General features: G+C 33.7%; 1 protein-coding gene across 4 annotated transcripts; it reads right to left on the reverse strand.

Annotated features, from left to right (window-relative positions):
- Nucleotides 1-5,676: 5,676 nt before the first annotated feature.
- Nucleotides 5,677-10,730, reverse strand: LOC115971187 (casein kinase II subunit beta-2-like). 4 transcript variants are annotated; one of them, XM_031090933.1, is made up of 5 exons: nt 10,162-10,730; nt 7,278-7,496; nt 6,870-6,964; nt 6,611-6,773; nt 5,677-6,242 (listed from the first exon to the last, which is right to left on the reverse strand). In XM_031090933.1, the coding sequence occupies exons 1-5, from the start codon at nt 10,403-10,405 to the stop codon at nt 6,112-6,114; spliced, it is 852 nt and encodes a 283-aa protein (XP_030946793.1). In that variant the 5' UTR covers nt 10,406-10,730; the 3' UTR covers nt 5,677-6,111. The 4 variants fall into 4 exon arrangements, with proteins under 4 accessions (XP_030946793.1, XP_030946792.1, XP_030946791.1 ...); XM_031090932.1 differs by having other exon boundaries at nt 6,608-6,773; XM_031090931.1 differs by having other exon boundaries at nt 6,870-6,979; nt 10,162-10,728.
- Between the last annotated feature and the right edge of the window lie 1,322 nt (nt 10,731-12,052).

Here is a 12,052-nt window from a genome sequence, read left to right on the forward strand (position 1 = left end):
TAAAAATAAAAGCGCAATTATTAGCTCCCCTAATAATAGGTTAAAAAAAAGAAAAGAAAAGAAAGAAGACTCTAATTTTATTCTACTAATGCTGAATCTGCGTTAACAAAATATGTGGTATATCCTCCATTCAAACAATAATTTAGAGATTATATATGAGTTGGAGTTGGTAGTATTAAAGTATGGGCAATTCAGCAAAAAAAAAAAAAGTATGGGCAACTGAATTGTCCTTCCGACATAATGAAATTGACACTCTTGTAAGAGTTTTGCAACGTCTCTACTCTCTAGCCTCTCTGATTATATGACCCATTGAGAGGAGGATAATTCCACATCGATAGCTCCATTCAAAGCTCTCACCACAGCTTAACAATCTCCTTCCACATCTGTATTGTACTGTGCACAGCCCAATCTCCATAATACAAAAAATAGCCACCTACTTTAGAGCGTAAAGTTATATTCAAATAATGTTAGAACTTACAATAATAATTAAATTCACATTTTTTAACTGTGTAACTTTTTAAGATAAATAATAATTGGGTTGGACAATCTTAGGAGAGTTTGACTTACTTTCAGTATATTTTTAATTGGATATGTCTTTTTGTTTTAAATATACAATTGTAAATGATAGTAAGTTTTAATCTCCACCTTTTATTTAGTTAGTAGATAATGTGGCAGTCTCTCATTAAAACAAAAGGAGATTCCTTTTTAAAAAGTATTGGAAGTAAGTCAAACCCATCTTAGGGTAATTGTTAATAAACCATTCTAAGAAAATTTTGACACCACTTTTATAGGAAATAGAAAAAACTGTCAAAATATTAATTGTTTTTTTTTCCATAAATTTTTTTCTAAAATAGTTCATTAACAAATGCATTTAGGAATCGTTTGGTTGGAAAAATAGAAAAGTGAGAAGATAAAAAATGATAAAAAGATGAAAAAGTTGAAAATATAAAAAATAGAGCTTGGACATTGGAGGAGGACATTTTTGTCCAAAACAATGTGTTTTTGTTCCCCTTTTCTCTCCATTTTGGAGAGATCAATTTTTTAAGGGCCTGGAGGAAAAGTAGTTGTGCTCCACCATTTTTCCTCTTCTACTCTCTCCCCTTTTAGCCAAACATTACTCCCATTCATTTTCTCCTTTATATTTTCCATCATTCTTAAAATTCACTTAACTAAACATAATTTTAGGACATCCATTAATATTTTCCATAATAATTTATCATTTTTGTGGAAGTCATTATTGCCCTTGGTTTTTTTTTTTTTTTTTTTTCTTGAAGAAAAAAGATCAGGGTTTCAAAGAGCTTGACCAAGATACCAAGAATAAAGCATAATTGGTTTAGTACACCGTCACTGGTGTACTAAAAAAAAAAAAAAAATTGGTTCAGTACACCTATATTCTAGCTGAGTGACATTCAATATAGCCACGCCATAAGTTAATAAATGGTGGTTGGTAGTTGGTACAGGCTTGAACGGTCCGGTGGACAACAAAACGTACCCCTTCCTTTTCTGTGTGCGCGTTTTTGTTTTTTGGCCAAGTATTTTATTGACTCTGAGAAAAGTTGAAAGGGTGAAGCCTCCACATCTATGAAAGAAAATGCAATTTGATGGTCTGTCTTTGTTCTTATCCGGCTTTGCCTCTCCTTTTCATAGCCTTACTTACATTACATAATCCACACCCTTGTCCTTATCTTTTCCCGCCCTCCAATGTACCCTAATCTCAGAAGGACACTTCAACACCGTCTTTCTAAGTTCATGTGATCATGTCCTATTAGTTTTGCACTTTTGCTGCTATCAATTACGAAATGGGAAATAAAAACAAAGAACGCCCTGTCTTTGTTGCTGTATCTTCCTGTTCAAGATTTTGGATTGTGATATCTCAAAAAAATAAAAAAATAAAAAGATTTTGGATTGTGCATAAGATAAGAAGGACGGGGGAAAATAATAATGAAAAACATGCATTTATGAGATTGCGATAGAATTGGGATCTTGCTATTTGATACTATAGAATCAAACCTACTTTCTGGTTGATTTCATTTTCAAAGGGATCATATAAGGAAATCAAAATTCAAACTTTGTGGGAAAAGGTTCAAGAGTTATGTATGGCTAAGATTATATATGATCAACGGATCTCTTTTCCTACACAATTGAGGCATACATATGTTGATGTCACTTAGGGCACGTTTGGTAGACTGTAATAGACACTGTAATATAATAGTTATTCCTATGGTTTAACTATTCAATAGTTTTGTTATGTTTTTATTACAAGGAATAGTTATTCCTTATGAATAGCTATTCTTTAAAATGAAGAATAATTATTCATCTCTAGAAGGGTTGTAATAGCTATTCTTTAGTAGATATAATAATTTCTAACACTAATATATTTCCAAATAAATAAACTTCCCATATCCACCTAACAATTATGAAAATAAAAAATCATTAAAAAATAACTCATCTCTCTAAAATTTAAAATATATTATTTTATAAGAAATATAATTGTATGAATAAGATATTTCCTAAAATAGATTATAAGTTTTATTCTAATGTTACAACTCACAATTAAACTAATGAATAGGTTTAGTTATTTCATTACAACATATTTTATTCTAGGTAATAAAGATTACCATACATCCACATTTAGTGTACCAAATATAGCCTTAGTGAATTTGTGCAATCATTCAACCAAGGTAATCAAGCTTGGGAACCCATGTAGGATTAGCGAGAGGGTTTCACAGATCGGATCATAGAATCAGATCAAGAATCGGAAGATTTTACTTTTCTTTATAAATTATAATAAAAAATCATTAATAATGATAATATATGTTAAATAATCTTAAGAAATACAGTAAATGTGACACAAGTTACTCATAAAATGTATTAACTACTTTGTAACATATTACCAATATATGAATAAATGACAAACTTCAAATTTCAAACTTACATGCTTCAGCCTTCAAGTTCCAACACCAAAAATATAGATGAAGTTCCAAATTAAAAAAATTGACATTGACTACAAAAAGAAAACCATCCCAGTTTCAAAGTTAAGAAGACTTTGCAAATGGTTCAATTGTATTAAGATAATGAGAAGTGTCAAACCCTTCAAAACCTATTACAACTTGATCAATAGGGCTAGACAACTCTAATCTCACCATAGAGAGACATAATTACAAATAATTGTAACAACTTTAATGGGTGTAGATTTTGTTATTTAGAGACTGAACAATTCACACTGATCCAAATTGATTCTATGGGGTAGGATCTGCACGAGATCACAATCCTAGATGATGATCCTACAATCTTACTCCATAGAATCCTTAATTACTATCCTACCTCATAAAAGATTCTACACAGATCTAGATTGTTTTTATGGAATAGGATTGTAAGATCTTATAATTCTAAGAACTAGGGTCGGGATTCTAACAACCATGCATACAACTTTGATGGATATCGATAATGGTTCTTGTATGAAAACCATTTAGATGTCAACTAGATAAAAACCACAAATTTTTCCTTTTTCTTTTTAATTTATTCTCTTAGTTACAATCTTAGGATTTGTAGTTATATATGCATGTTAATTAGACCATTAAAGGTTTCTCAACAAAAATAAAATAAAAAAGACCATAGAAGAAAAGCATATATTAGTGCAACCCAAACTTCTGAATTAACCCCAAAAGAGCCTCAGTTAAGTAGGACCAGAATGAACAACCAGAAAGCTCAGCATGATACTAGGCATAGATTACTATAATTTAAAAAAGATTTGGCAGAAAGGAACTAAAGGAGAAAGAGACCTGAGATAATTACATCACAAAAAGTGACAAAAGGGCATCTCTTTATAATATGTAGCTGCCCCTTTTTCCATGCTCAAACTATTTAATGGGCCCAACTTCTACGCAATAACCCAGCATTCCGACCAGAAAGAAGATCACTGGCTCTCCCAATTGTTGATCAATAATCACCCATCAATCAAAGGCCTTATCAGGATAGCCCACCACTTATACATACTGGGCCGGGTAAAGGTCCCTGGACAAGACTTGGGGGCAATAAATATTTCTCTCTCCCAAAATTACCTGTCTGAGCCTACCTATCCATCAGAAGATTTAAGTCCAAATGATAGAGAACAATCCTTCCTTACTTCCTAACCCACATTAAATTTCCAGCATAATGTGTAAAATCTCATTCCTGATGTGTACCACTAAGCCATAATAAGCGTATTATCATGTTAATACGCATAGTATACTATACATATATAAATAAAAAATATTGGGTTTTCTTTTTTGTTGGATAAGAAAGATGCATAAATTATAAAAAAAAAAAAAATTGTATATATATTTGGTATATAAAGTGAGTACAGCATTACCAACAATGCTCGAAGGAGGAGATTCCTCCGTCCGAATCATACAAGAATGAAAATCATTAGCTTCCAAACTATGGGGTAATTGACTTGAAAAAAAAAAAGAAAGAAAAAAAAAAAAAGAGTTTTCAAAGTGTAAGCTAGCTACAAATGTTGATTCAGTCAATCAGGTGGCTAAGACCATAAATAAGAGGATGAAATTTTCTTACCAAAAAAATAATGATGAAATGTACAAAAAAAATATTATTCTAATCATGAAGATTTGATCGATATGTTGCAACAGGAAGATTAATAGAAAATAATATTAAAAATGACGTATAAAAAAGTAATATTCCTAGTGACACCTAGTTACCTCTTTAATATTTTAGAAGATATATCTTGTATTTGTTGCATGCAGCAGGTCTCTCTCACATATGAACTCCACCACTGTGTGTGGGGGGCTCACGTATTGTGAGAGAGCTTGTTGTATATGATGAGAGAGCTTCTTGTGTATTGAGTACATGATATCATTGCACTTAATAATCTCTCCAAGGTTAGGAGGTTAGTTTGGCCCTAACAACAACCTCTTTTTTTAAAGGAAAGATGACCTCTAATTTATATACTTATTTTTTCAACATTGCAAGGATATAGGTTGAGAAAGAAATGCAATTCAAGTAATACTAAACAATTAGTTTATGAGACAAAAATTTAACACTTGATGAAGTGGAAAGTTGTTACTGATAGGTTAAAAAGTGTTGTCAATGGTGAGCTCATTCAAGAGTCAATAAAACTTTGCCAGCTCAACCATTTGTGAAAAATATCATGTACAATGCTAAAGGGGCAAAACGCAAAACCCATCTTGGCCCCCCTTAATTTACATTTATTATAACAATTTTATGCTACATGAACCTATATTTGTTTGGAGGAAGATGAGACACCCCTTTAATTTGCTTTTATTGCTAATATTATTTTGCTACATTAACCCTATATTTGTCTGAAGGAAGATGAAAGAAGAGATGGTGATTAAAATATACTAAATCTTTGTATGCTCTAGCCACCTTTCGCTCTTCTCCCTCCATTCTAAAAATACTCAAAAAGGTTTTTGAGAGAGAGAGAGAGAGAGAGAGAGGCAGAATTCTTGACATGCAGACAATAGTTACAAAAATGGGGGAAGGGATTCCAACGCTAATTCGTCTAACAAAGGAGAGTAGGCTTTACAACTTAACTACAGGACTCTTGGTGACAAGTTGAATATTTAGAGAGTAGAACTACATTAAGCATAAGAAAACCATATCTCTTTTCACATGAATATAACGTTACACTTCAACAAGAGCATACATCCAACTGCGGAGTTCAGCATTAAATTTTAAATTATCAACTTCAACTGTAAGAAAATTAATGAAAAAGTACAAAATGATGAATCTGAGCATACGATGGAATTTTAACTTATAACTGCCAACAATCACACACTGCCAAGCTAATGCCAGAATAGAAAAGCAACACCGGAACAATCCACTACAAGGCCATTTCATTACCTACACTACCAAAAATGAAATAGTTCTAGAGAAGATTACTGATAAACATCTAAAATTGAAACTAAATTCTTGCTTGTAATGGTTGCACATGGCTTTACAGTATTTTTCCAGAACACATAAAGTAGGGGAAGGTAAATGTCATATTTTAAGGAAACTTTGCAAATTCCACTGAATTCTTAAAAGCTTCCACACAAAAGCTAAGCAGTAGACTTGCATGAACTCTCAGCCCAATGAGAGTTTTGAATTCCAGCATCATGGCTTGTGAATCTTGAATCCAAACACTCGTTGAACATAGCTCTGTGCCGCCTTCTGTGGCTTGAGGTGCCCGTATGTCATCAAGAAGAGGTGGGGGAATGTGGTTCCGAAATAGGCCCCATCAATGTCTAGATAGAGTTAAAGAAACTTAGGAAATATTTAAAACCCCAGGGCACATAGTGTTCGGCCATTAAAAATGAATTGGAAACCCAAATATGTATTAATGTTGTTTTTATGACAAAAACAAAAACAACAGCAACAATGATGATGATGATGATGACACTTATTCTAGTGTTTATTTATTTATTTATTTTATAACATAGGGAACCTTTATAAAGAAGAGCCTTTTGGACTAGCCTCTAGCCATTGAAACTTACGGGCAACTGATAAAGTGGGAAAAGAGGGAGGGGAGCCTATTCATGAGACACATATTGCAACCAGTGGATATATGCAGTAGGCAATGAAATATAGTTTCAACAATATAAAAGGATACTACCTTGATACTTGGATCGAGGGTAGTAGATATCTTCACATCTGGGGCAGTATATTTTTACCGTGCTTGACCGAGGAATGTCTGATTGACCAACTGGGAGGCAGGGTTGCCCACAGCAGTAAACTCTTGGGCATCTCCCAAAATCATAGTTCTTGTACTTTTCCAACTGTAGAAGTTCCAAAATTGAGATTCTAGCCAGACCCAAATTAGATGAATATGAAAGCATGAAAATGTCACAGACAACCAAGAGGAAGAATCTCACCATGGCAGCCATTCCTTTGCTTGTCAATATATATCGGGCATGAATCAAACCATAAAGCATCTCCGCTGCTGATTCAACTAGCTCATTCTGTTCCTCTGTAAACATATCACCTACCAATTTCAACCATTGCAAAGTGCCCATCATACAAAACTGACTATCAAATGAGTGAAGACTAAAACCACTCCACCATTTAGTTTAAAATATCAGGTTCAAAGAACAATTGTCAGGACATCAGATACCACCCAAAAAAAGAGAAAGAAGAGCTATCATAAAACAATACAGCGATATCATGACTAACTCAAACACAGTACAAGCATTAACTTTAACAACTTCAACATGAATGAAATAATCATCACTATGTATTAACGCATAAGAACAACAATTTCTGAAAACAAGATGTAAGCTTACCATGAGAAGATTCAACATCCAAAATCAAATCAAGTGCATAATCATAATATGGAACTTGACTACTTAACCCACAAAGGTTAAAATCATCTTGAATATAATCATCATCCACCTCACAAAAGAATTCATTTCCTCGCAGATTGCAAAACCATGAGATCCAAGATGTGTCATCTCCATCAGAGCCACTAACGTCTGATTCTTCACTGTCTGTTTCAGATTCCTCTGCAGTCAATGTAGATAACATGTAAATCAGAGAATTGATGAGAATGGTTGCCAACAATCAAAGTTTGCTATGAAAAAAAGATTTTGATATGAAAAACTTACAGGACAAGACCATGTAGAATACAATACAAGTATACATATTGTGCATGGGTGTGTGAAATATTTACTTAACAGAGACCAGGTACTCTCTTTCAGTAAGTAACTAACTAGGGAGAATGCAGTGTAATTGCACAAAAACCAATAAGAGTTGCAAAAACCTAATCAAGAATAAACTATTGTAATTGAATGATCTACATATTATATAGAAAAGAACACATATTGCACGCACAACACAGTCTAACCTGTAACATGGCTCATTCTCAAAATATTAAAAATTGCACTTAAAAGTTAAAACAAGAATGGGAAGTTGTAGTTACATAAATTATGTAGAAGTTCCTTTAGATCACTGAGGCAGAGGCCAAAGATTACAAATCAATTAGTTACCATCCTATTCATACATCTATACTTATATAAAAATTTAAACTATAAAACATAATATGAACGCCCCATTGTAAGCCATTAAAAATAGCAATGCCATCTTAGTAGCATATCTAATTCCTTTCTTGTCGCCAAGAGTCTTGCAACTCAATTGGAACCTCCTAGTGTTTTCAACTGAGACAAGTTAAAATCCCTACCCTCCTGTCATAACAATCAAATTTATTAAAATTACTTTCTTGTCAAATATAGCCATGAACTTTAGCAAGGTTCTTTATATAATGTTTGGCTATTTAGTAAATTCCATTCCTTGAAATGCAGTGCCCTTTTCTCATGATACCAGCATAAAATGGAAAACGTTTACCAGATATCTTCATCCCCTTTAAAAATTTACATCAAATGGCTAGAAGCCTCTGGATGAAGTTGACTTTTTGTGTACACAGAGAGTATGGGCGTCCATAGGAGGGGGCACCAATGCAAGTACACAGACCTGTGTTGATATCTTACAACAAAAACATAGTCCTTTTATCAATGCATCCTTCTCCAATCAAAGACATGCCAATTTCATATCCTATATATGCCCCATTTTTGTGTCCATGCAATCAAAATACACAAAAGGACATAAAAAGAAGGAAAGGGGGCGTTTTTTTTTTTGGGGGGGGGGGGGGGGGGGGGGGGCACCCATGGATAAAGCACACCTCCTTAAGCAGAATTTCTATATAAATGATAAACCCATTTTATAATTTCGGTCTTTATATGATCTGAAAATAATCCAGCTGGTTGACATTGTTAATGCTGGCAGAAAGCAGGTAGTTATTCCTCTTCATCTCTACAGTTATCCAACAAGTGACAATTGCATCTCCACTAGGAAAATGGGTGACTGTCAATCATATTATAGTCAAAAGGACCAGCAAACATAGAGTTCCTTCATAGTTTTCCTTTAAGAATTAATACCATAAAAATGACTGACAGAATATCTAGTGGCCTTTGTAGGTATTACTGTCTCCTCCTTTAAATTTTGGGCAGACACCATTGTCTTTGATCTTATAGAAACTAAAACCAAAGTGTACAATAAGACCATGTGTGCTCTTCATAAGCCATAGTTCCTGCTGATTCAAGAGAAGTACCAATTTATACTTTTCAGTTCTTTTTGATAAGTAATGTTTATATTAAAAAGAAAAACAGGGGCACAACCCTAATACACAGGACATATACAAGATATACACCAATAACTTATCATGTAAAAGTTTAAATTTCTAGTTCTATCCCCTCTTCTTGGTCAAATGATGTTGCGGTTCATGTTCTATGAATAGAATGACAGAAACTCAAAAGCTTAACCTTGGCTTCCCCAAAAAGTTATTTCATGAGCTTGACTTGAATAACGAGTTGCTGATAAAAATAAGGAAGTATGAAGTATCCATTCCAAAATATACCATTTGAGGCTATACACTGACTTTCTCTCATATGGGTCTGGCCTATTATGATCTCCAGCTTTGTTTAACAGTCCAGTTTGTATCACTGATTTCTAAAACCAACGGATTAACTTTACCAGACATCATAGCTGAAATATCCTTTCGTTTTCAGTAATAGGAAAGGGAAATCAACAATAATGGATTGAAATGTCTTTTGACTATCAGCAGCATAATCTAAAGAAAACACGCAAAAATCTCTTTGACATCATACAATCACAAGTATTTACTTGAAATTTTCGTAAAATATACCACCCTTAATAATAAAACAAAGAAAGACTTAGAGCTCCAAGTTATTAACTTCAACTATAATTAACCTCATTTGCATCATTGTGACCACAATTACCCTCTAATTTGAAGGGATATTCTTTTCTTCTTAAGCAGTCTTACTAGTTTTTATTTATTTATTTACAAATCTAAGCTCAGAAAGCAAATCACATACAGATTGTAAAAAACAACTAAAACCCATTTTTCCTTACTATAAGAAATCACATTTAAAAGACCCAAAACTTTAAATTTCAAAACAATTCCAAAAGTTACCAATCTAAGCACCAAAAAAAAAGCTCAACACACTCATAATTCGAAGTATAAAAGACAAATTAAAAAAAAAAAAAAAAAAAAAAAAAAAAACGAATCAAAGTTTCAGATTTCTCAGATTCTATTACAAAAGAGAGAGAGAGAGAGACAGAGACAGAGACAGAGAGTGTGTGTGTGTTATATACCATCAGAGCAATTGTTGTTGTTGTTGTTGGGGAGAGAGTCTCTGCGATCGGGTGGAGGTTTAGGCATGAACACGGACTTATCCTTGCCGTTGATCAACGAAGGTCTGGAGGTGGACGGCGAGGATCGCTCGAGCTGCTTATCGAGTGCCTCGTTGATCCGTTGCTTCCGATCGAGCTGGGGCCCAACTCCGACTCCGACTCCGACCTCCGACCTCGAACCTCCGACCCCTCTCTCCCTATACATCTTTCCCCCCACCCTTCCTTTCTCTCCGATCAACCCCTCTCTCTCTCTCTATCTTTCACTGTGTTCTGCGCTCAAAACGGCATCGTTTCGATTGATATCTCATATACGAAAATAGGGAAACCCTAGGGTTTGTGAAAATTAGGGGATTTTGTATTTACAGAATCAGAGAGACAGAGAGAGAGAGATGGATTTTTTTTTTTTTTTTTTTTTTTTTTTTGTTGTTGTGATGAGAGGGGGGTCACAGCTGAGAAGAGAGAGAAATGAGAGCAGTTCGGAGCGTGGTTGCCGATAAATCGGCGCGGAGAACACCTTGCCTTTTATAGCAGGGATCTTATGTTTTTTTAGTATAGAGCTTGTTTTAGATTTTGTGTATTCAGCTATTGAACACGTGGCACTTGATTAGCTCTTTGTTTCTTGTCCCCCATCATATCAAAAAAAAAAAAAATCATAGCTTATTAACGGTCAAAACTAGTCATAACATTTTTATTTTTTTAACCCTCATAGTTTGTTTGGGTGGTAAATTGTAAACCATGTGATTCTTTAAATAAAAAAAATGATTGATATAAAAGATAATGTTATGGTAAGTTGTTATTGGTTATAATGTGAACCTACCACTGAAATTACTTTTTTTTTTGTTCACAGTAATGATAACGGCTCATTACAACTAATAATTTACTGTTTATAATTTGTTGTGAAAATATTATGAAGATAACATTTCTCTTGATATAAATTGATAAATTATGATTAATATGTTAATATTATTTTTGCATGGTTTTTACTTTTTTTTAGATAGCTTTATTGGTAAAGTTTGTTTATTGTTCTTGAACGAAAAATTTATGGTTTAAAAAATGCCTACACAAAAAAAAAAAAAAAAAAATCAACTAATATTTTGAACTGATGGTAAAAAATTATCATTTTTGGAGTAGACAACATAAATTTGAAACTCTATTTGTACTCTTAAAAAATTGTTTTTATTATTGTGGGTACACGACTCACACTAAGCAGTTATTGTCCGCTTTGGGGAGCCAGTCCCTCACGGTTTTGTCACGAAGGGGTGGGAGCCGAGGAGTATTGCCATAAAGTGATTTACACCTAGGCTCACCCAAGTCCCACATCGCCTAAGTAATCCTCCCACTCATGGTTTATAAGCTTCTGGAGCAACCATGAGTGTACCACTACTACACAATGTGGGTACACGACTCACACTAAGCAGTTATTGTCCGCTTTGGGGAGCTAGTCCCTCACGGTTTTGTCACGAAGGGGTGGGAGCCGAGGAGTATTGCCATGAAGTGATTTACACCTAGGCTCACCCAAAGCGGACAATAACTGCTTAGTGTGAGTCGTGTACCCACAATTATTATTATAATATATTAATTAATCCGTATTTATCATTTTAATAATTATTAAACATTATGTTTTTATTTATTTATTTTGAGAATCACATTATTTATTTAGTGTTAAACTGTTAAAATAGAGTTGTTGATCATATTGGGTCCAATAAGAAGGTGTGTGCACGTGCCAGTTTCACCGCATATATGATGAGAATGGTTGCCTGTGAAAGTTTTATAACGTCTTGCGATGGCGACTCTTGGTAGAGATTTTTTTTTTCCTTGGGTCCTTCGTGATTAACGTTTGTTATGTTTTTAT

The sequence above is a fragment of the Quercus lobata genome, chromosome 12 (genome assembly GCF_001633185.2).
Source record: "Quercus lobata isolate SW786 chromosome 12, ValleyOak3.0 Primary Assembly, whole genome shotgun sequence".
Classification (NCBI taxonomy): Eukaryota; Viridiplantae; Streptophyta; class Magnoliopsida; order Fagales; family Fagaceae; genus Quercus; species Quercus lobata.